At 38.7% G+C, this 25920-nt stretch overlaps 1 protein-coding gene across 4 annotated transcripts in view; it reads left to right on the top strand.

Moving 5' to 3' along the window:
* LOC124787624 (glycerol-3-phosphate acyltransferase 1, mitochondrial) overlaps positions 1-24857 on the top strand; it is a 401021-nt gene extending 376164 nt beyond the window's left edge. For 3 of the 4 annotated variants that reach the window (XM_047254384.1, XM_047254382.1, XM_047254383.1), the window contains exons 14-15: positions 2103-2295; positions 24330-24857. In XM_047254384.1, the coding sequence (XP_047110340.1) occupies positions 2103-2295; positions 24330-24511 (375 nt within the window). In that variant the 3' untranslated portion in view covers positions 24512-24857. The remainder of the gene's footprint in view (positions 1-2102; positions 2296-24329) is intronic. The other variant, XM_047254385.1, reaches the window with a different exon arrangement.
* Positions 24858-25920: the final 1063 nt, after the last annotated feature.

Below are 25920 nucleotides of genomic sequence, written 5' to 3'. Positions count from 1 at the left end.
AGTGTGGCTTTGCCGCTTACATGTCAGTCATGCAATGACGCCATATAGAGGTAAAGCTGGCATCAATGCGAAAGTTGTTCAGAACACCACAGTACTTTAGTAGTCGTGATCCTATAGGAGATGGTGTGCCCTGCCTACTTTTGTCCTTTTTTAATATGTTTCTCTGTTCACTGCAAGGCTGAATTTTCAAGGATGATGTAATACAGTAAAAATTTTTCAAAATCGAATCGCCAGGTACTAAAATGATTTTCCAAATTGTACAAATTCCTGGATTACACAGAACTCTCTAGGCTACATAAAATTTGTCAGGTATCATGCACAAAAGTATAAATCTGTAATTGCGCACATATTTACATACCTTCACTCCTCCACAGTAGATGTCCGTGTACTGTATATTGCACAGAAGGACACTAGACTATTACACTAATTGATAAAATGATATGGCATTTCTGTATTGTTACTCTAACTTGTTGTGTATCCATAGACATTATTCCCGTGCTTATTATCTTTACATTTCACATTTTTCACCAAATATCAAAGAGGAAAACCTGTTTGAATTTCCTGTTCAAAATAGTTTTTTCTGTAGATGCCTCAAACTCCATATTTCCAAGCACTTTAGTGACTTTCAGAGCCTCACTCTGCAACAAGGGTCCAGACAAAGGTCAGTTTTTTTGCCCATGCATTTACGAACTGTTCCCACATTGCCTTGGTAATTTCTTCACTTGTCGTCTTCTGCGCCTTTCTTTTCATTTGTTCATCCTCTGTCATCCATTCATGCTGCATCTTATCCTTTTTTTCCAAAATATCATATATTTGTGTTTTATTGCATTTTGAATGTAACGTTATTTTGCACACAAAACTTTTTGTTCAACATCATGTTATCACTTAGAATGAAACTGGCAGAAAATGATGCAGGTAGTGCATTTCATTGGAATACTTGAACTTATGGGGTAAAACCAATGTTTAACAGAACAATACCCACCTCTTTCACCTCGGAGATTGCAGCAGAGTATTCTTAGGCACGCCGCAGTGTGTCAGTAGTAATGCAATATGTCAATAGTAATGGACAACAAGAAACATGGACAAACAGAGGGCTCATGAGCGAAACTTGGCCTAGGTCGTACTGACACTGTGCAACACAGTTTGATGTCCACACCCACAGTGCTGCACTGCGCTAAACCTCTTTTCTTGGTTTTGCACCACTTAACAGCGTTGTCAGGGCTGTACAGTATTTGTGTGAAAAATAGCGTCCTTGTGAAGTCCTGAATAACTTTGTAAAGTCTTGAATAACTAATGTATAACGTAATACAGTAATACTCTATAAGGTCTTATCCACATTATACAAGAATTATTAATTATGTGTTTAAATTTGCATTCCATTTCTGTGTTGATCACATTCCGATTTATATAAAAAAAAACTAGCATATAACAGTGTATTGAATGCGTTGGGACTTAAATACTTGCACAGTTTGGCCAGATTTCCAAATTATACACATTCTGCTTTGACCAAGCTATACTGTATTTACCAAGTGGATTGTTCTTCCAACAATGATCCACATGTACATTGTTTTACTTGTATTTATAAACAGTTCATTTTCACTGAATTTTTGATCCCAACTCATGTTCTTCCTAATTGTTGCCAACAGTGTACAGAGAGATAATTCATTTCCATTATAACATTGTCATCTGTTTATTTAGAAAGTGAGTGAGAGAGAGAGAGACCTAGTTCTTACACTTCGAGGCAGTACTTGCTGAAAATTCAAAGCAAAAATTAACTAGCTTATTGTCCACTGTTTCCTTCCTATACCATTGTGACAGTTTCTGTGGCAAAACAAATATTCTCATGCATATATATGCTCAAAAGCATTGAAGTATAGGAACACTGTGGTGGTAACTTTCAGCAAAACACAAGAAAAATAAATTTATGTTCCCATCAAATGAAAAACAAATCATATAGTTATATATTTGCTTTGGAAACAACTGTAACTAATTGCACAATGTACTAATCTACTACAGTGATTTTTCTGTTGGTTGCTTAGATTACCAGCTTCCTTTTTTGCCCTTGTAATAGTTCTATTTTTCTTACTGTTGCTTTATTTCAGGTAAATCTTGATGCAAAATCCATAGAGCATCTGAGATATTTTGAAGGTCTTTTAAGACCATTGATCGATACATATGCTATTAGCGCAGAAGTTCTGAGTCGCCTTGTAGGCCGGCAACTGCTCGAGAAGGAACTGGTTCAAGAAATTCTAGCAGAAATCAAAACACAAATTGACCTTGGTCACTGCTTTCATGGTAAGTTGTTCTTGATTTTAACTTGTGTGGAACCCGGAAAAACATGGCAAATCATTTTCTTCATAGTAATTTAGCTGTTGACTGAGTAGAGCTCTATTATAGATAAATTTGAGCTCTATTATAGATAAATCTTTCATGATAAAAATAGTGCCATATGACTCTGTGGCACTATTTTTATCATGAAAGATTTATGACTATGTGTCCCCCCCCCATGAACCATGGACCTTGCCGTTGGTGGGGAGGCTTGCGTGCCTCAGCGATACAGATAGCCGTACCGTAGGTGCAACCACAACGGAGGGGTATCTGTTGAGAGGCCAGACAAACGTGTGGTTCCTGAAGAGGGGCAGCAGCCTTTTTAGTAGTTGCAAGGGCAACAGTCTGGATGATTGACTGATCTGGCCTTGTAACAATAACCAAAACGGCCTTGCTGTGCTGGTACTGCGAACGGCTGAAAGCAAGGGGAAACTACAGCCGTAATTTTTCCCGAGGACATGCAGCTTTACTGTATGATTAAATGATGATGGCGTCCTCTTGGATAAAATATTCCGGAGGTAAAATAGTCCCCCATTCGGATCTCCGGGCGGGGACTACTCAAGAGGACGTCGTTATCAGGAGAAAGAAAACTGGGGTTCTACGGATCGGAGCGTGGAATGTCAGATCCCTTAATCGGGCAGGTAGGTTAGAAAATTTAAAAAGGGAAATGGATAAGTTAAAGTTAGATATAGTGGGAATTAGTGAAGTTCGGTGGCAGGAGGAACAAGACTTTTGGTCAGGTGATTACAGGGTTATAAATACAAAATCAAATAGGGGTAATGCAGGAGTAGGTTTAATAATGAATAAAAAAATAGGAGTGCGGGTTAGCTACTACAAACAGCATAGTGAACGCATTATTGTGGCCATGATAGACACAAAGCCCATGCTTACTACAGTAGTACAAGTTTATATGCCAACTAGCTCTGCAGATGATGAAGAAATAGATGATATGTATGACGAGATAAAAGAAATAATTCAGGTAGTGAAGGGAGACGAAAATTTAATAGTCATGGGTGACTGGAATTCGTCAGTAGGAAAAGGGAGAGAAGGAAACATAGTAGGTGAATATGGGTTGGGGGGAAGAAATGAAAGAGGAAGCCGCCTTGTAGAATTTTGCACAGAGCATAACTTAATCATAGCTAACACATGGTTCAAGAATCATAAGAGAAGGTTGTATACCTGGAAGAATCCTGGAGATACTAAAAGGTATCAGATAGATTATATAACCATAAGACAGAGATTTAGGAACCAGGTTTTAAATTGTAAGACATTTCCAGGGGCAGATGTGGATTCTGACCACAATCTATTGGTTATGAACTGCAGATTGCAACTGAAGAAACTGCAAAAAGGTGGGAATCTAAGGAGATGGGACCTGGATAAACTGAAAGAACCAGAGGTTGTAGAGAGTTTCAGGGAGAGCATAAGGGAACAATTGACAGGAATGGGAGAAAGAAATACAGTAGAAGAAGAATGGTAGATCAAGTAGGTAAAAAGGCGAGGGCTAATAGAAATCCTTGGGTAACAGAAGAAATATTGAATTTAAGTGATGAAAGGAGAAAATATAAAAATGCAGTAAATGAAGCAGGCAAAAAGGAATACAAACGTCTCAAAAATGAGATCGACAGGAAGTGCAAAATGGCTAAGCAGGGATGGCTAGAGGACAAATGTAAGGATGTAGAGGCTTGTCTCACTAGGGGTAAGATAGATACTGCCTACAAGAAAATTAAAGAGACCTTTGGAGACAAGAGAACCACTTGTATGAATATCAAGAGCTCAGATGGCAACCCAGTTCTAAGCAAACAAGGGAAGGCAGAAAGGTGGAAGGAGTATATAGAGGGTGTATACAAGGGCAGTGTGCTTGAGGACAATATTATGGAAATGGAAGAGGATGTAGATGAAGACGAAATGGGAGATAAGATACTGCGTGAAGAGTTTGACAGAGCACTGAAAGACCTGAGTCGAAACAAGGCCCCGGGAGTAGACAACATTCCATTAGAACTACTGATGGCCTTGGGAGAGCCAGTCATGACAGAACTCTACCATCTGGTGAGCAAGATGTATGAGACAGGCGAAATACCCTCAGACTTCAAGAAGAATATAATAATTCCAATCCCAAAGAAAGCAGGTGTTGACAGATGTGAACATTACCAAACTATCAGTTTAATAAGTCACAGCTGCAAAATACTAACGCAAATTCTTTACAGACGAATGGAAAAACTGGTAGAAGCGGACCTCGGGGAAGATCAGTTTGGATTCCGTAGAAATGTTGGAACACGTGAGGCAATACTAACCTTACGACTTATCTTAGAAGAAAGATTAAGAAAAGGCAAACCTACGTTTCTAGCATTTGTAGACTTAGAGAAAGCTTTTGGCAATGTTAACTGGAATACTCTCTTTCAAATGCTGAAGGTGGCAGGTATAAAATACAGGGAGCGAAAGGCTATTTACAATTTGTACAGAAATCAGATGGCAGTTATAAGAGTCGAGGGGCATGAAAGGGAAGCAGTGGTTGGGAAAGGAGTGAGACAGGGTTGTAGCCTGTCCCCGATGTTATTCAATCTGTATATTGAGCAAGCAGTAAAGGAAACAAAAGAAAAATTCGGAGTAGGTATTAAAATTCATGGAGAAGAAGTAAAAACTTTGACGTTTGCCGATGACATTGTAATTCTGTCAGAGACAGCAAAGGACTTGGAAGAGCAGTTGAACGGAATGGACAGTGTCTTGAAAGGAGGATATAAGATGAACATCAACAAAAGCAAAACGATGATAATGGAATGTAGTCAAATTAAGTTGGGTGATGCTGAGGGAATTAGATTAGGAAATGAGACACTTAAAGTAGTAAAGGAGTTTTGCTATTTGGGGAGCAAGATAACTGACGATGGTCGAAGTAGAGAGGATATAAAATGTAGGCTGGCAATGGCAAGGAAACCGTTTCTGAAGAAGAGAAATTTGTTAACATCGAGTATAGATTTAAGTGTCAGGAAGTCGTTTCTGAAAGTATTTGTATGGAGTGTAGCCATGTATGGAAGTGAAACATGGACAATAACTAGTTTCGACAAGAAGAGAATAGAAGCTTTCGAAATGTGGTGCTACAGAAGAATGCTGAAGATAAGGTGGGTAGATCACGTAACTAATGAGGAGGTATTGAATAGGATTGGGGAGAAGAGAAGTTTGTGGCACAACTTGACTAGAAGAAGGGATCGGTTGGTAGGACATGTTCTGAGGCATCAAGGGATCACCAATTTAGTATTGGAGGGCAGCGTGGAGGGTAAAATCGTAGAGGGAGACCGAGAGATGAATACACTAAACAGATTCAGAAGGATGTAGGTTGCAGTAGGTACTGGAAGATGAAGAAGCTTGCACAGGATAGAGTAGCATGGAGAGCTGCATCAAACCAGTCTCAGGACTGAAGACCACAACAACAACAACGACTCTGTGGTCCCTCCCAGCACTGTGTCTCTGTTTGTACTTAGCGCATATTTTACACTCCGTGAATTACTTTGTGTAATGTAAATTCCATACTTATGTCTCTAGGCAAATATGAATATTACAGAGGCTATGAAGTGACTTATTGTTAATTATACCGGAAACCCAGAAGTGTCCGGAAGTCATCCTCAATACATATACTAAATCTGTTTTGTTCTATAGATGTTGTCAACTGTCATAATTAACTTATTAATGATGGGCATCATGAAGTTTCATCACACCAGTGTGACTCTAATAAGGTTTACTGCTTTCAAGCGCTAGTGCTAGTAGGTGCATATTCTACAGGAAGCTACCAACACTTCTGTCACGGGCTGCCATGTCCTAAGTGTTTTGGGTACTTCTTGAGTAACATAATTTTTTTTTATATATATATATATATATTTAAAAACAAAGATGATGTGACTTACGATACGAAAGCGCTGGCAGGTCGATAGAATTACAAACAGACACATACATACACACAAAATTCAAGCTTTCGCAACAAACTGTTACCTCATCAGGAAAGAGGGAAGGAGAGGGAAAGACGAAAGGAAGTGGGTTTTAAGGGAGAGGGTAAGGAGTCATTCCAATCCCGGGAGCGGAAAGATTTACCTTAGGGGGAAAAAAGGACGGGTGTACACTCGCGCGCACACACACACATATCCATCCACACATATACATTTTTTTTTTATTTTTTTTCTTCCATGAAGAAATTTATTCAGAAGAAATTGTAGAAGTGTTTTGTGGTGTTGCGGATAAGTATGAGCTGGAAGAAAGCAGAAGAATGAAACCTGGTTCAACACAGAGTCTTCTCCGTCAAGATAGCATCAAGCGGTTGCTGAGGTGTATGTACGCTTTCAACAAATGTATTAAACAGTGTCACATGGTCTCCATCCATGAAATGCTGTGGGGGGTTGATAATTTGCCTCTGTAGATGGCATTTTGGACAGCTTCTGTTTAGAGGTGTAGTGTCAGATGTATTGACCACTAGACATGCACCACAAACAAGTTGTAGCAATATATCAGGCAAATAAGTATAGCAAGAGTGTAGTGATATCTGTATACAGAGTAGTGGTTTTGAACTTCCTTGCATCATCTGGACGAGCAGCTTTCAGTTGGAGCTTATCCCCAAAAATCAAAAATATATTACAGAACTGACATCCACTTCATAGTCAATATTTCCTTGAGATAGCATTTTAACTGTTGAGAACAGATCCTAGCAGTAGGAATCAACCATTAGTCTTCTGTCCATGGCACTGGAAATTTATTTAGTACTACACTTGTCAATGAAAGGAAGGAATATTAGGTTTTAACGTCCCATCAGTATGGATAATGTACACTTGTAGGTGGCAATCACCTTTCTCACTTGCAGTTGTCCACTATTATAGAAGAATTTGAAGTGAGGTTAATTAGGAAATAACTTTGTGTTGTCAGTGGCAATCCAAGTGTATTAATGAGCTGATCACTATCACAGAAATGTTACGTTTGTATTAGTGGTGTCTGGAAGAAAGAAGTACGTACTTGCAGTCCTTTGGGTATTAAACAATGTCACACATGCAGTGGAGCCTCATACTAGGGCTAACACTCAAGATGAAGTTCTGCTGTCTGTTATTGTCATGCCGATAATTTATCAATCATTCCATATATACTGCACATTTGATGGTGCATTCATTGGCTAGGGCATGTCAAGTTCTCTTCAGCACATGACATTCTCACATCCACCTCTGTAGTAATGGTTTTGGAAAACAAATTTTTAAAGTGAGGCTGTTATGCCTATGTTCAGATTTTTTTTTTTTTTTTTTTTTTTTTTTTTTTTTTTTTTTTTTTTTTTTTTTTTTTTCCCCCCCCAATAAGTGTGGTGACCTCTCCGGCAATTCCCAGTAGTAGCGGTTAAATAAATCTTCTGAAGCCCCGAGGGTTCTACTCAACTTTTGCCAGTGTTTGTCCAGTTGGTTTGTGGATTTCAGATTACAAGCACTGAATAGAATGTGTATGTCTTACGTGTTTAGTTTATTTGTTTGTTTATATACTTTGAAAGACTTGTCAGTTTACATGTACAAGTTAGTAATACCAATTTACAACATTATAAACAGGTACGTAAATTTCAGTGTGTACCGCATTTACATTGTAAAAATTTTTACATCCTTTATTTCTATCCCTGCTAATTTTAAGTGTAACTGGTGCAGCAGTTAAACAGGTAATTTGGCGACCCTGACAATATCACATTTCATTAGGAGTTAGAGAACAGGAGATGTTCAGTCAAGGTGGTGTTGCGGACCAGTGAACAATACACTAGTGCCATGAAGGCATTTTACAAAAACAACAGCTACATGGCCGCACAGCATGTATTTCGTGCTCATTAGAATCTCGCGGTCTCATTGGCATATGGCATCAAAGTGTAGTAAGAAAGGCGGGAAGAAGTGCAAAACAGATTTGTACTCCACAGATTTTTGCAAGAGTGGAAATCTTTTGCCAGAGTCCCAGGCTTTCTGCAAGCAACCATGTGCTTCAGCTCGACACATCAGATCATAGGGTACAGTGAATATTCCACGAAAAACTGCAGTACCTCCCATACAGAAATCAGACAGTGTAAAAACTGAATTCAGACGAGCTCCCAAAGCGATTGCGCTTTTGCCGGGAGTTGTTGGAACTCATGAACAACAACCCATGCCTGTGTGACAATCTGATTATGAGCGATGTGGCCAATTTTTATTTGTCAGGCTTTGTTAACAAGCAAAACATAAGATACTGGTCATGTCAAATTCCTGAAATGCTTCATCAGACACCACTTCCCAGACAGAAAGTGATAGTGTGGTGCAGCATATCATCATTTGGAATTGAAGGGTCTTATTTTTTTGAAGACAATTGCAGCAGTGCTGTTACTGTGAATGCGGAACACTATTTTCACATGTTGAACCATTTCCTGCTGTGATAGCTTGATCTTTCTGTAACTACGAGGGTTGTTTTTTAAGTAAGGGCCATTCGCGCTTATAGTCCCGTAGTTTGCGCGGACGCTGCAACAAGCCACCGCGCCACTTGCCGGCATCCTTCCCGTTCACACTGATGCAAGTCGCAGCTCTGTAGCTGACGTGTACGCATCACTGTGCTACTTTATAATGTTTACGATTATTGAATCGCCCGCTGCGTGTGATATACGGTCAGTGATACGTTTTTTCACTGCGAGAAGCCTATCAGCTGCAGAAATTCATCGTCAGTTAACAGAAGTTTATGGCTTGAATGCAATGAGTGAAGGTAAAGTGCGTCAATGGGTTAGAGAGTTTAAAAATGGCCGTCAAAACGTCCATAACGAAGAACGCTCAGGCCGGCCCTCTGTGATCACTGATGATTTGGTGGCTGCAGTCGAAACAAAGATTCGTGAGGACAGAAGATTCACAATTTCCACTCTTTCTTTGGAATTTCCACAAGTTTCAAGATTGGTTTTGTACAAAATTGTGTCTGAAAACCTAAACTTTAAGAATCTGTGTTTTCGGTGGGTACCCAGAGTCCTCACAGAGGACCACAAAGGGAATAGATTTGCCACTTCATTGGACTTTTTGATTCGTTACAAGGAAGAAAGGGATGACATGTTGAGTCAAATTGTCACTGGAGATGAAACATGGGTATCCCATATCACTCCCGAAAGCAAGCGACAATCGATGGAATGGCGACACACAACCTCACCCGTCAAGGTCAAAGGCAAACAGACGCTGTCAAAGCGCAAGATTATGGCAACTGTGTTCTGGGACCGGCGCGGTGTTTTGCTAGTGGACTTTATGCCTTGAGGAATGACAATCAACTCAGATGCCTACTGTGCAACTCTAAAGAAGCTCCGCAGACCAATTCAAAACAAAAGGCGCTGCATGCTGACAAAAGGAGTTTTGCTCCTGCACGATAACGCTAGGCCTCACACCTCTCAAAAGACTTGGGATTTGTTTGTTTCTTTTGGCTGGGAAGTTTTGGACCATGCACCATACAGCCCCGACCTTGCTCCTAGCGATTTTCACCTTTTCCGGTACGTGAAACACCATCTTGGCGGGCAGCGGTTCAATGACAACGATGAAGTGAAAGCGGCCGTGAACTCTTGGCTGTCGGAGCAGGCGGCCGAATTCTTTGAAGAGGGAATTAAAAACTTAGTTGTACGGTATGACAAGTGCTTAAATAAACAAGGCAACTATGTAGAAAAATAGGTAAAAGTGTGTAGAATCAGAAAATAAAAGTTTTCTTACAAAGGTATTTGTATCTTTTTTTAAAAATAAAACCGGCCCTTACTTAAAAAACAACCCTCTTACAAACACATTCTTCCAACAAGATGGGGCGACATGCCATATTTTGTAGCATTCCATTAATGTGCTACAGATCATCTTACCTGCTCATCTCGAAGAATGGAGATGTATCGTGGCCTCAAAGATTCCCCCACCTTTCAGCCTGTGATTTCTTCCTTTTGGGTCATTAAAATCTCAGATTTTCTCATGTTAACCACCATACACCTTCCAGAAACTGAAAGATCAAATTCAGGAGGAAGTTATTCAAATTAGAGTGACAGTCCTGCAAGATGTGATGTCATTTTCAAGTGATGGGCATTTTAAATTTAAAGCATTGTAAATTTATGTTGTGGGCCTTTTATGCTGCTGTGAATAATTTTTTGTAGCTGGTGGAGGTTCCCAAATTGCCAGTTTCACTGCTGCACTTGTTACTTGGTCATAATTATTTTTTCCAGCTGCAAGAACCTATATTCTGATCCTAAAATTGTGCAATTTACTGTCTTAAAATGAAAATGGTGAACACGGTTGGGTTTCTAAGGTTGACAGTATTATTTATTTTGACAAATTTCATCAAGTAATACAATGGCTTTAGTAGGGCTTCCAGAGACCTACCTATGGAACAGTAGCCTGTCAAATCGCAGAGATTGAACAGTGCTAAACTCAGGCCCAGGTTGAGACTACTATGAGTGCATCTGAAACTCAGAGCCTAGGATCAGCACATCTGGTTCACATACTGATTGCATATGAGCAAAATTCTAAAATCCCAAGTCAGTACTGTTGTTTACCAGTCAATTTTTGTATCACTTGTAGTGCATTTGATGCATTTCAATTTAGTTGAGTGGGCTGCAGACAGTGGACTTACTATGATGTGTGCATTATGTTTTGGTGGCAACTCGTCCACATACATTCACCATAAAGTGATCTCTGAGGAGGATAATTTTATGACTACTATCATCGTGATAACATACAACGATCTCTGACAGTTTGTAGCACTGTTACCATCTTTCGACTTCAGAGCACTAACAGCGGCAGGTGCACACAGTAGCTGTCTGCAGAGTTGTAACAATGCTGAGGCGATGCCATAGAGATGTTTAGAAAATCATGTTACAATACTGGTTGAGTAAGGTCCGGGAAACTGCTGTGCCCAGAACACTGCAACTGTCAGGTATCAACTATAGTAGCTGCAACAATGTGCTCACACATTTACAAAAAAATCGAAGATGCTATGAAAAGTTCTGAAAATGATACTAGCCATCACAGATATTTTATGATCAAAGAGCTAACAAATGTATCCAAACAGAAATGGTGTAAACCGAAACTGTATGATTTTATGAAAATAAAATAAAATTAATAGTGGCTCATATCTTGAAATCATTCAGAAAATAGATAGTAATGATGGAACCAGTATAGAAAAAAACATAGACTTGATAAAAAATGGTAAATCTATGTTACAATTTAACAATTCTTTTACAAAAATGTTTAATGTTTAGATTGCATTTATATAAGACAGTTACTGTATGATTAGTAGTTTCAGTTGTAAGTGACAACCATCTTCAGATCTATGAACAAGGAAACTACAAAAAATTCCTTAGAAAAGCCTCTTTATATTCAAGGAAAAAATGTTGGCAGAAAACACAAACTCATGGTTGAAACCTACTATGTTGTTGTTGTTGTGGTCTTCAGTCCTGAGACTGGTTTGATGCAGCTCTCCATGCTACTCTATCCTGTGCAAGCTTTTTCATCTCCCAGTACCTACTGCAACCTACATCCTTCTGAATCTGCTTAGTGTATTCATCTCTTGGTCTCCCTCTACGATTTTTACCCTCCACGCTGCCCTCCAATACTAAATTGGTGATCCCTTGATGCCTCAGAACATGTCCTACCAACCGATCCCTTCTTCTGGTCAAGTTGTGCCACAAACTTCTCTTCTCCCCAATCCTATTCAATACTTCCTCATTAGTTATGTGATCTACCCATCTAATCTTCAGCATTCTTCTGTAGCACCACATTTCGAAAGCTTCTATTCTCTTCTTGTCCAAACTATTTATCGTCCATGTTTCACTTCCATACATGGCTACACTCCATACGAATACTTTCAGAAATGACTTCCTGACACAAATCTATACTCGATGTTAACAAATTTCTCTTCTTCAGAAACGGTTTCCTTGCCATTGCCAGCCTACATTTTATATCCTCTCTACTTCAACCATCATCAGTTATTTTGCTCCCCAAATAGCAAAACTCCTTTACTACTTCAAGTGTCTCATTTCCTAATCTAATTCCCTCAGCATCACCCGACTTGATTAGACTACATTCCATTATCCTTGTTTTGCTTTTGTTGATGTTCATCTTATATCCTCCTTTCAAGACACTGTCCATTCCATTCAACTGCTCTTCCAAGTCCTTTGCTGTCGCTGACAGAATTACAATGTCATCGGCGAACCTCAAAGTTTTTATTTCTTCTCCATGAATTTTAATACCTACTCCGAATTTTTCTTTTGTTTCCTTCTTCAGTAAAAAATGGCAGTATGTAAAATTGTAGGTAAAAGCTATTCTATATCCTTTACCAGGATACAGATTAGCTGACTTGTTTTTCAAGGAGTTCCTTGCAGGATGGGGGAGTGGCTATGTACGTAAAAAACAGTATTCCTTTTGAGTCCGTAGACCTATCATGGCACTGCACTGAACAGATATTTGAATTTTGTGCAGGGTCAGTTGAGTTTAGTCAAACTAAACTTCTAATATTGTTGTTTATAGGTCCCCTAACTCTGACTTCAGAGCATTTCTGCTCGAGGTTGATAGGGTTCTTGATTCACTTTATAGGAAGTACCAGAAATTAGTTACATGTGGTGACTTCAGTATTAATTTTGTATATGATTGTGCAAGATAAAGGATATTGTTAGATCTCCTAAATTCATATGATCTGATGCAGGCTGTGTTTTTTTCCGACTAGGGTGCTGGGGAACAGTGGCACAGCCATAGACAATATTTTTATTCATTCTTCATTACTAGATGGGCATTCTGTTAGTAAAAGCATGAATGGCCTTTCAGACCATGATGCACAAATTATAACACTAAAAGGCTTTTGTATTCAAACAGATGTCACATGCAATTACAAACTATGTGGGAAAGTTAATCCAACAGCAATAGAGAGTTTTTTAAGCTTTGTCAAGGAACAAGAGTGGCAGGTGCCGATAACATAGATGATAAATATAATGCTTTCCTTAACACACTTCTCATGCTCTTTGAGAGTTACTTTCCATTAGAACGTTCCAAACGAGGTACTAGCAGTAATAGGCAGCCCACGTGGCAACTAGTGGGATAAGGATATTGTGTAGAACAAAGTGGGAATTACATCAAAATGTTAGAAGTAGTCACAATCAAACGGCAGTAGCCCATTACAAACACTATCGTAAGGTGCTTAAATTTTTATTAGGAAGGCAAAGAGTATGTGGTATGCAAAGACAATAGCTAATTCACAGGATAAAATTAAAACCATATGGTCAGTTGTGAAGGAAGTGTCTGCTTAGCAGCACAAGGTCGATGATATAAAGTCAGTTCGCAGCAAAAATATTTCTATTAATGATAAATCAGGTACCGGACATGTACAGTATTTAACAATCATTTTCTGAGCATTGCTGGTGAATTAAATAAAAATTTAGCTTCTACAGGGAATCATATAACTCTCTTGGCAAATGTCTTTCAGAGATTGATGTCTTAAATACTCCTCTGTGATACAGACAAGAGGGAGATTGAGTCAGTAATTAAATCACTGAAGACTGAGGACTCTCGTGGTTATGATGGAGTGCCTAGCAGAATATTAAAGTACTGCACTGCACATGTTAGCCATGTATTTAGCTAGATGTGTAATTTTTCCTTTAGGAATGGTCAGTTTCCTGAGTAATTAAAGTACTCAGCAGTAAAGCCGCTTTACAAAAGGGAGAATAGGATAATGTAGACAATTTTAGACCTATTTCTATGCCATCAGTGTTTGCTAAAGTTATTGAAAAGGCTGTGTATGTAAGGAAAATTGATCATTTTATATCACAAGTTCAGCTTTAGAAGTCATTTAACAACTGAAAATGCTATATTCTCTTTTGTCTGTGAGGTACTGGATGGGTTAAACAAAATGTTTTGAATGCTAGGCATATTTTTTTAATTTAACTAAGGCATTTGATTGTGTTGATCACAAAATATTGCTCCAGAAGTTGGACCATTATAAAATACCAAGAGTAGCTCACAAAATAGCAACAGAGAGCAAAAGGTCATTATTCACAATGTTGGGAATGGTTGTAATGTGGGGTGTGAGTGGGGTACTGTCAAGTGGGGGTTCCCAGGGATCAGTGTTGGGGCCACTCCTGTTCCTTATTTATATAAATGATATTATTTTGGGTAACTCTAAAATATTTCTGTTTGCTGATAACACTAGCTTGGTAGTAAAGGATGTTGTGTGCAACATTGGCTCAGTTTCAAATAGTGCAATTCATGACCTAAGTTCATGGCTTGTAGAAAATAAACTAACACTAAATCACAGTAAGGCTCAGTTTTTACAGTTTCTAACATGCAATTCAACAAAACCTGACATTTTAATTTCTTAGAATGGGCGTATGACCAATGAAACTGAAAAGTTCAAATTTCTTGTTATTCTGATAGACAGTAAACTGTTGTGGAAAGCCCACGTCCAGGATCTTGTTCAAAGACTTAATGCTGCCATTTTTATTATTCAAAAGTGAGTGATCGTTCAATGCAAAAATTAGTCTCCTTTGGTTATTTTCTTCACTTATGCCGTATGGTATTGTATTCTGGGGTAACTCTTCCCATTCTAAAAGAATATTTTTGGCTCAGAAATGGGCAATTCGGGCAATAAGTGGTGTAAGGCCACGAAACTCTTGTCAGCCTCTGTTCATGAGTCTGAGTATTTTGACATTGGCTTCTCAGTATATATATTCCTTACTGTAATTTCTTGTTAACAATATTAGCTTATTCCCAAGAATAAGCAGCTTTCACTCAGTTAAATTTAGCAGAAATCAAACCTGCATTTGGATCGGAATTTCTTAATTCTTGTGCAGGAAGGTGTGCAGTATACTGCTGCATCCATTTTCAAAAAGCTGTCAGTCGATTTCAAAAGCGCTTTCAAATCGAAACTGAGGAGTTCCCTAATGGGTCACTCCTTCTATTCTGTTGAGATTTCCATGAAAAAGTAATCAGAGTCTTATTGTATTGTTGACTGTGTGTACTTAAACGTATGGATTGACTTTTTTCGGGTTCATAAACATTTTATTTTTCTCTGTTATTACTTTTATGTTGTAATTTCATGTATTGACATGTTCCATGATGTTGTAGATTTGGTCCTCAATTTTATCTTAGAGAACTTGACGTGTAAATAAAATTAAAAAAAATGAATTTGCATCACAGTCAGTGTGGGTTCAACATAAATTGGATGTTTGTTTGCTAACAGCAGAAACAAAACTGAGCCAACAAAACTGTAGGAATACACAAAAACAACAAATAGAAATTTCTTCCATACCAGATAACCATTAAAAAATTTGGAAATGGCGGAAGGAGATGTCATTCCAAAGCCGTATAAATATCATTCATAGTAAAAATGTCAACGTACCATGTACAGAATAAATATCCTTATGTAACTCGTATTTGAAAATGAACACATGAGATTCCAGCGTATCAGCGATAATTTAAAAATATACAATACTTGTAACAGAATCAAGTTGAATGAAGTTCGTGTATCAGTAGAAATCACATCAATCATTAACTTGCATTTGTATGAAAGGCAGTTTCAGTGAAAAAAAACTTTTATGTAATGGCATAAAATTTGAGAGTGGCTCCTACATCTGTAGGAAATGAACCAGACCATATATAGTAAATAGTAGAAAATGAAACTGTAAGTTAAAAGCAGAAACAAAACTAAGTGGAAGAACATACCCTGGTTGATAAAATCATAGTCAGTTATCATTTTATAATTACATGAAGATCACTTTCTCTATTCTTGGGAACATCAGTTATTGCAAATAACTGTGGTATATATCAGTGAAAAAAAATATGTTTTTGAAAAGTGTAATACAATTTTGTGAATAAAAAAATCTACGCAACAAGGGGCAGCAGGAGCAAACGCATATAAAAAATAAGGAAATGAACAAGTTTTTGGAGCCAGTGGTGCCTTCTGGCAGAAGGGTTGAAGGGGAAGGAAGAGGGATGAAGGAAAAGGACTGGCAAGGCTTAGGAAATAGGGAGAGTTATGGGAGAGTCACGTAGGAGCCTGGGTCAGAGTAGACACACCACACAGGGCAAGAAGGAAAAACTGACTGTTGAGGACTGCACAGGATGAGATCTGTAAACCTGAGTGCTTAAAGGTGGAGGATAAGGAAATAAGCAAGACGGAAGTTATTGACAAAACATTGTGAAAAAGTTAATAAGAGCAGAAAGCTAAGTGCATTATACATGGTAGATGGCAGGGGGTGGGGGTGACACATGAGAAAATAAAAGATACAGGAAACAAGAAAATGAGAAGGGAGTGGCGTAAGAAAGAGTTACTGAAAAGAAGTGCTTAGCCTGAAGAAATTAAATTAAGCCAGGTTGATGAACCAAGGACATGCTGTAACCCTAGTTCCCACCGGCGTAGTTCAAGAAATTGGTGTTGAGGGAGAAAGCAGATTCCACATGAGGTGAATTAGGCACTGAGGTTTGTCAGGCACAAGGTTGGTGTAAGTGGTGATAGGAGAGTGCATAGGGCATGTTTTTCAGCAGGGACGGTCACGGGGTAGAAGCCATAGGGCAGGAAAATGGGAGCAGAAGGAGCATAGTGTCTGACCAGGATTTTGCGGAGATTGGAGGAGTAATGAAAAGCTATTGTAGATGTGGTGTGCAAAATGTCGGACAGAATTAACCTCATTTCAAAGGATGACATTAGGGAGTCTTAGTCTTGTCAAAGTAGCTGATTAACAATTTTAAAAAATTAGCTGATTAATACACTGAAGACCAGGATAGTGCTGATTGGTCTGCATCAGAAAAAATAGGTTTGCCTTGAATGCCAAGGCTGTATGGGAGTGAACATTTGATGTGGAATGGATGGTGACTGTCAAAATATAGATCTGTTGTTTGTTAGTAGGTCTAATATAAACAGAAGTGTATAGCTGACATTTGGTGAGGATGAGGCCAGCTTCAAGGAAAGCAGGTGTTGAGGGTTAAATAAATACTCTCTTTGTAGTGTATTAATCTTTGTATTTTATATCTCTGACTAGTAACATAAATGCGTTTTTTCTGGGACTTAGAATTGATGGGGATGAAAGAACAACAAGAACGATCGCTCTTTCTGAAACAGGCTGCTATTTTGCTGAACCTCCATGATAGGTTCCAAATGATGGAAGACAAGAGAGTAGTTTCATTACTAAGAAAGAAAGATATGATCCTTTATTCAAATCCTTGCAATGCAAAAAGATGTTTTACTTCATTTCAAAGAAAATTTTCTAGTAACGTTCATTTTCGTGAAATGTATTACTCACAGGGTGTTGCTTAAGTCTGGGAATTACAAAATGGAGAATTGTGTGTGATGCTTCATCACGAGAAAATGATTCACTCTCATTTAATGACACACTAAATTCAGGACTGAATTTGTTGCCTGAAATACTGTCAACTGTAATTTATTTCAAGATGCTATCATTTATAGATTTACACATTTACCTTTTGGCTTCACATGCAGCCTATTTCTGCTATCTGCAGCATTGCATGAATTGGCTGTAAGGTTTAAATACATTAATCCTGTTGCAGTAGAACTTATATACAAAACCTCTTTTCTGGGCGACTTTGTTGCTAGCTATGAGGATGAAAATACGGTCACATCTGTGTAATAACAGGTGACAGATCTGTTGTAACAAATAAAATGTCCAGTGGCAGAACGGGCTACAATTTCTAATATACTAAAGGGCATATGAAAAACAGAAGGGTGATCAGTTACAGAACGTAACACAGCCTTAGGCATCAACTGGGATACGGAATCAGGATCAGGCGAGTTGGCGCAGTGGTTAGCACACTGGACTCTCATTCGGGAGGATGACGGTTCAAATCTGCGTCCAGCCATCCTGATTGTGTGATTTGCTTAAGTCGCATTGCTGGGATGGTTCCCTTGGAAGGGAATGGCCAACTTCTTTCGCCATCCTTACTTAACCCACTGGGACCAATGACCTTGCTGTTTGGTCCCCTCTCCCAAGTCAACCATCCAACTGCAATCAGATTCAGTCCTCTTCGATCACCATCTCATTACCAATAAATTAGAAGATGGACTCACAACTAATGCTCAGTTACTGCACACAACAGCAAAATTTTATTATCCTCTTAGCATCTTTTCACCAATATCCTTAACAGGAAAAATCCTCTTTCGAGGTACATGGTGTAAAGGCATACATGGGGATGAGATCTTACCTCCAGATTTAGCCCCTGTATAGATGTTTTGGACATTACGACTCACTCATCTGCAATCATTCATAGTACTTAGATGATAGGCATGCATGGTCAAAAACTGCAAATTTCACAAATTCACATTTTTTGTGATGTCTCAGAAAGGACATATGGAGCAGTGCTGTACATTCAATCGTACGATACCAAGAATACATTTGTCTGTTTAGTTGCAGAGTTTCTTCTATCAAAAGGGTAATGCTTCCACGGCTGGAATTACTAGCTGCCCTATTGAATTCACGCCTTCTGAGATATTTCTGCCAGGCTGCCAGATTTATTTAACATTACAAACACAATAATGTGCAGCAATTCCTTGTGGCACTTGGCTGGATATGAAGCAATCCAAATCTCTGGAATATGTTTGTTGCTAATAGAGTAATGGAAAGTGATGAAACTTTAATGCCATCACGGTAGAGACACTGCCCTACCAAAGACAACCTGTGAGATTTGCTACCACATGGAACGTTGATTGAGAAATTACAGTCTTCCATGCTGTGGTGGCATAAGCGTCCATGGCTAACTCATAAACCTGAACCCAAAGTTGGCCTCAACAACAAATCTCTTGTGACCCATTACTAAACACACAAAAGATGTTCAAACAAGTCTTAGCTATTAACACGTGGGTGTGTCCCATTGACGCATCAAAATACAGTTCTTATTAGAAATTGTTGCACATAATGGCATGGATTCTCCGTTTAATCCATAATGTTCCACATCCGGAAAAGATAAAGGGTTAATTCACTGCTCATGAACTAGAGTAAGCAAAACGAAGTTGAGTACAGATGGCTCAGCAGGAAAGCTTTCCAGTGAAATACCACCCACTTAAAAACAAGACAGAGTTTCAAGTGAAATGAAAGATAAAACATTAAACCTGTTTCTTCAAGATGGTCTCGTACAACTTGGAGGATGACTTCATTTTCCGATCTTGAATGTACTGGAAAAAGATCCAATACTCTTACAAGGTTCTCATTGCCTCTGGAAGAATCTGGGAAAATCACTAATAGATGTAGAAACACTCAGGACTTTATTAATAGAAATGGAAGCCACCAACAACTCGTGACCAATCGCACATGGGGAATCAGATGCACTGACACCAAGTTGTTTCTTAACAGGAGAATGATTAACTGTAATACCCACAGGTCCTAAACCTAGTACACTTAAGGACCTGTGAAGAGAAGCAAAGCTATGAAAAAAATTGCAAAATGATTTTATGAATAGATGGCAGAAAGAATATTTGTTAGAATTAAGAAACTTTCATGAATTTCAGTATCCGAACAAGAAATGGGTTAAATATAGAATGGGAGACATTGTGCCCTTACAAGAGGATAAGCGACCAAGACATATGTGGAAGAGAGTCCGCATTATGGAAACGAGAGCAGGGAGAGATGGAATGGTGCAGACCTTAATTCTTCAAACTCTCTATGGAAGAAATGTTACTTGTCTGGTGCAACTGGTCATCCCGCTGTAGGTCAACCAGGGTGAGGAGGATGTCAAGGGTTACATAAATACTCTATTTGCAGTGTATTAATTTTTGTATTATGCATTTCTGACTAGTAACGTAAATAAAGCTGTAAGAAAAATATATCTTGTCCTGTCAGTTGTTATATGATACATATAAGGGGCCATTTGATTCAGAATAGAACCCTCTGAAGTTTAATTGGGTAGAATCTTAAGAAGTCAGGCTCATCATGAGTTCATATAGCAAAGAGATCATCAATTTCTCTGAACCAAACCAAGGGCTGATGGCTAACAGATCCCAGGAAAGCCCACTCCAAGCAATCCATGAAAAGGTTGGGATAGTGAGGAGCCATCCTGGTTCCCATGGCTGTCCTCCTGATCTGTTTGTATTTCTGCTTCTCAAAGATAAAGTAGGTGCTCATAAGTGTAAAATTGAAGAAATTGAGCAGGAAAGGCTTGGTATCAGGTGTGTGTACATGGGGAATGTTGGTATAGAGGGAGATGGCATCAAAGGTAACGGGCAAGGTGTGTGGTGCGATTGGGCACAGGTACGAGACGATCTGTAAGGCTTGCCCTATGCACCGTCGTACCGCCACCTATACCAGCCCTGTAACTGGCAAAACATATACTATAAAAGGGAGAGCATGCCCTGTAACATGACAGTTGTGACCTCGGTGCGTGTTTCACCACTTGTGACATCTTGATTCCCTGCTCCTCACCCAATATCAGTTTCTCATAACTGCACAGGTGGGAACTGATGTTACAACATGCTCTTGGTTCTTGCCGTTCACATTTCCTTAATTTACATTAATTTATTTGGTCTCTGCATTTCTTTTCAGTAGCTATTCCTTTTTTCACTCCCATTTAGTTTTCTCTTTTCTGACGTGTCTATTCCCCCCCCCCCCCCCCCCAAACACACACACACACACACACACACACACACACACACACACACACACACACACACCACCACCAACCACCACATCCGTGCCCACCTCAGCTGTCTACCACATACAATGCACTTAACTTTCCATTGTTATTAAGTATTGCACTATGTTTTGTCGGTAATTTCTATCTTGCTTATTACCCTATCATCCACCTTTAAGCCCTCAGGTTTTCAGATCTCGTCCTGAGTTTCCCCACCAACCAGAGTTTCATTCTCATTCTGTCCAACAGGTGTCCCCTAACCCAGAGCTCTGGGTGACTTTTCCGTAACTATGTCCATCTGGTAACCTTACCAGTCCTTCCCCTAAAACCCTTCTGCCAGAAGAAGGAACCACTGGCTCCGGAAGCTTGCACATTTCCTTATCTTTTCTATGCATTTTCTCTTGTTGCCACATTTTTTATCTATACAATTATAACTATGGTAATAGGAATTTTAATGGAAAAATTGAACAAGCATTAAGAGAAGTTTCTTTAGTGGTAAACTTTGGGTGTGACACTAGAGAAAAATCTCTGTGCTTATTGTCAAGAGGAACAGTGTTGTGTCTTTAACCCATTCTTTCTGAAGACAGCAAATAGAAAATGGACTTGACATGAACAAGATGGAACTAAAACTGAAACTGACTGTTCAATGACAACATACAGGCTGTGTGGTCATCTTAAACCGCTTTATAATTTCAGTTGATAGAATAGAAAGATTCAAAGTGAAATAGAAACAAATCTAGAAAATAACAAATTCGGCACACGGGAAATCAGAAATATGAATGACAGGCATTATTTAATTATATATGTATTATAACTACATAAATGAAAAGGGCAATTATTTAACAGTGGTACTGAGGAAATGGCTGTAGAAGCTGTGCGTAAGATAGAACAAGGGAATTAAGAAATAGCAAACAGAATGGCTGGCTGATCATCATTCCCACATAAGATTGTGAAGAAGTTAGACCAACGGTGGCATACAATATGATTGTGTTACAGGTGGTACTGCTTCTGATGAAAGGATGTGTGTGTGAGAATCCTGGAATAGGATGTGCTGGATAGGTGCACAGGTGTAGCACCTGGTTCTTTCATAGAAATATGCTCCATGTGGCAAGGGTTTATGGGCAGCTTGTTTGTGAACATGGTCAAAAATTTAGGGACATGTGTCGATGTGGCTTGAAAAATCTGTTATGGATTATGCTTGGAAGGTATGCCCTTATGTTACACCATTGGTAAGACTGCAATGTACTGGAGGTGTGCACTCCCTTCTATGTGCCATGGTCTGATGAGCATCAAGGCTTTGTCATAACACATTTGTTAAAAACAATGATAGTGTGGCGTCAATGCAGAGTATTTTTCATAGCCAGTTTGGTTTGAATCGTCATGACAGGGTTCCTGATGCCAAAAACAATTAGGAAATGGATTACTAGTGTTAGACTGACAGTTTGTGCATGTCCTAGAAAACCAGCTGGCCAGCCTTAAAGTCTGAGGACACCTGAAAACAACATGGCAGTGAGAGCATCCATTGAATAGTCTCCATTGCACTCTGTGCAGGAATGTGCTGTTGCTCTTGGGATATTGTCCAGAACTGTAAGGTGAATTTTACACTCTGACTTTCACTTACACCCCTACAAGTTGATGGTTGTTCAAGAACTTAGTCCATAAGACTGGGTGAAATGTACAGATGCTTGCAATGCAGTCTTAGTCTCTGTGCAATCCGACACTATTCTGTGGTCTAGTGATGAAGCACATTTTCACCTATCTGGCTCAGTAAATAAGCAAAATTTTCACTGCTGGGCAAGTGAAAGCCCTCGTGAACTTCACCAAAGAGCTCTGCACAGCCCCAAAGTGACAGTTTGGTGTGCTATGTCCTCCATAGGCATTATGGGGCCTTACTTTTTTGAATCTCGAGGTGCAACTGTTACTGTGAATTCTGGGCACTATTGTGAGATGCTGGAGAAACTTTTACCCCCCCAAAATGGAAGAGTATGGTGAGGAATATGACTCAGAAGCCTTTTGGCTTCAACAAGATCGTGCCATGCCTCATATTGCCCATTGTTCATGCCAAATTCTGCGAGAATAGTGTTTCCCAGCCTCCTGATCTCCTGACAAGGGGCCGTTCCATGGCCCCCTTGCTTCCTGGTTTTAAGCCCCTGTGATTTTTTTTTTCATTTTGGGATACCTCAAAGCAGATGTTTACAAAGTTCAACCAAGGACCTTGGAAGCTCTTAAGAGGGCCATTACAGAAGTCATTGCTGGAATAACACGAGAAAAGGTTTGAAAAACGTTTTTGAATGACTCGATATGTGCATCGCTCGCCAAGGTCATCACCTGATTGATATAATTTTAAAAAACGTAATGAAAATGGCATTACATTTAGTTTTCAGAAACAAAAACCTTTTTAAATTATCTTTGTTGGATGTTTTTACAATTCACTCATCGAGTCCATGCTGCCCCACCTTGTAGCTATAGGTCCATAGAGATAAAATTTTTAGTGTGGAAAATATGACAGTTCTCATTGTGGAGATATTGTTGATGGGGGTTTGATTTGGATGGAGGTTTTTATGCCATCAGAGAGGTGGTAGTCTATGTCCAAGGAGGTGGCATGCTGAGCTAAGGAGAAGTAGATGAACAGACAGTAGAGATGGTGTGAAGGAGACTGTGGAGGAATGAGGGTACAGGATCTTGGCTTTGGTTTCAGATCATGAAGTTGTTAGCCGCGAACTTAACCAGATAAGGGTTTTAGGTTTCTGGAAGGGTGTCTTGAAAGTCTCACAAACAGTTTGGGTGTTTTGTGGATTTGTAGTTGTAGTCGTAGGTTAGGATTTAGTTGATCATTCTATAAAGTGGCATGTTTGGAGTCAGCACCGACATTGGGAGTCATAATAGTGCTTAATGGCAGCAAGGCCAAGGGCATGTTTGTAGATAGGGAGAAGGTATCTGTAGTGGAAAACAAGCTTCCAGATAATAATGGGGTGGTGATGGAAGAGAGGTGATGAAGGAAGGGGTTTCACTCTAGTTCTCCCCATTAATCTGTTGGCACACTCTCATTTCATCAAGAGTCACACACAGTTTCCACCAGGGTTGGTTCATCGGTACTACAGTGCTATTCCATTCATTTTGGTAAACAGGAGATCAGGCTTTGTGAAGAAAGGAAAAAATCAGTTTCGATTAATGTATACACCCTTCACTGTTTTTATTTTATTTTGACTCTTGCGGTGTTAAGTCTTTTTTCTTTCTTCTTCTTGAGAGGGGGAATCATGACTTAAAAAGCTTTTGTGTGTACAAAGTGTTTCTTGCAAATATTTGCAAGCCTTTTATTCTGATTTATTTGTTATTCCTTTTGTCCTCTCCCCCTCCAAAGTGGTTTATTTTTATTTACATACTGTAATATGTAATCGTAATGCTGGCTCCATTTTCTTTCAGAGGAAAGTTTGTCTGTTGAACCTGTGAAGAATTCGCTTAAGTTGTTTGAACATTGGGGTCTGCTGGAGTGCCATACACAAGAAAAAATCAAATTATATTATTTGAAAGAAGAATTTGATTCCGAACATCAAGTGCAGAAAATTTTTGACAAGATTCAAAAATTCAGGATCATCAAGAGATGAACTTAGCATCACGTTTGTGCAGTGTATATAACATTACAGTGATTCAAAACTGTTCAGTTCAATTAAGGTTCTTTATTTTTCCTCCTTTGCCCATTGTCATCTAGATTTTACTTTCCCTGATGATATGTAAAATCAAGAAATTGTTGTACATACACAACCATAGACATAATTTTTGCAGATTATCAGACATGATTTTCTGCTATAAAATCCATTATTGATTGCAGATTCTGCAGCTTTAATGGAAAAAGTCCTGTATCTGAGATATGTATTCTTAGAGAATGAAATAATGTAAAATAATTGTCCTCAGTGGCATATATTTCGTGAGAGTTCTCACAGTTGTACATACTTAGAATAATTTTAAATACAGTACAATAAAGTTTATATTTTGTTTGTAGTTGTGTGTGGTAACGGGATTAATTATCTTCACTGTTTTGTTCATTGATCAACTCATTACTGTTTCAAAAATAGTGCTATTATTTTTGATAACAGGAGACTCACTATTTTTATATTTTCATCTAAACAAATGGACATATGGTGTTGACACTTTCATGCTTGCAACACATTAAAATGAACACTGAGGTGGTATTTGCAGTGGTATATTCTTACAGTCATGTATACATAAAACTTAGCTGTTCAGTGGCAGATAATAGCACCAATTTTGACAGCATAACATCAGAAATTATTTAAAACTGGGTAAACACACTGCAGTCACATTGTGATTTAATAACTATTCTCTTAATGAAGGTTATCTTACATCTACGTCTTTCAGTATAAAGCAGAAGAAATAATTAAAATTCATGATCATGCAGAAAAACCTGTTGCAACATGTTTGTGATTTAGACATCCATGATGTACTTATGGACTTAGTGACTTTCAGCAGCAAGTGATACAATTTTAGAAGTGGCACAACTGCAGTAGATAATCCATGGTTATTGAATGTGATATCCTTCAAAAATAAAAAGGTATACTGAAAATACCAGTTAGCCAGTGAATATCAGATTCATGCTAGTTCATTTTAATGTGGACTGTCATATAAGAGTTCCTAATTTTATTGACATCGGAAAACTATGTTACAAATGGGGAAAGAGGAACCAAAACAGAAAATAAAATTGGGATGTGCAACATAGTTGGCAATATTCAATACTGAGATGCACTATCGTGCAAGGTGCATTCAGAAAGTAAATCCCAATGCCTGATAAAGAAAATAAAAGCTTCCTAATTATGAAATGTTTATTTGAATATTTACATAGATTCACTATTTCTCAACATAGTCACCACCATTGTTGAGGCATTTATCAAAACAGTGCACAATCACTTGTGTGCCCATGTCATAGGAGTTGGTCACCAATGCCTGGAGCCGCAAAGTCATTCAGTCTGCACCTCAGCATTGTTGTGGTAATGTTTTGCTG

The sequence above is a fragment of the Schistocerca piceifrons genome, chromosome 3, assembly GCF_021461385.2.
Source record: "Schistocerca piceifrons isolate TAMUIC-IGC-003096 chromosome 3, iqSchPice1.1, whole genome shotgun sequence".
Lineage (NCBI taxonomy): Eukaryota > Metazoa > Arthropoda > Insecta > Orthoptera > Acrididae > Schistocerca > Schistocerca piceifrons.
This window is presented reverse-complemented; position numbering and strand designations above follow the sequence as displayed.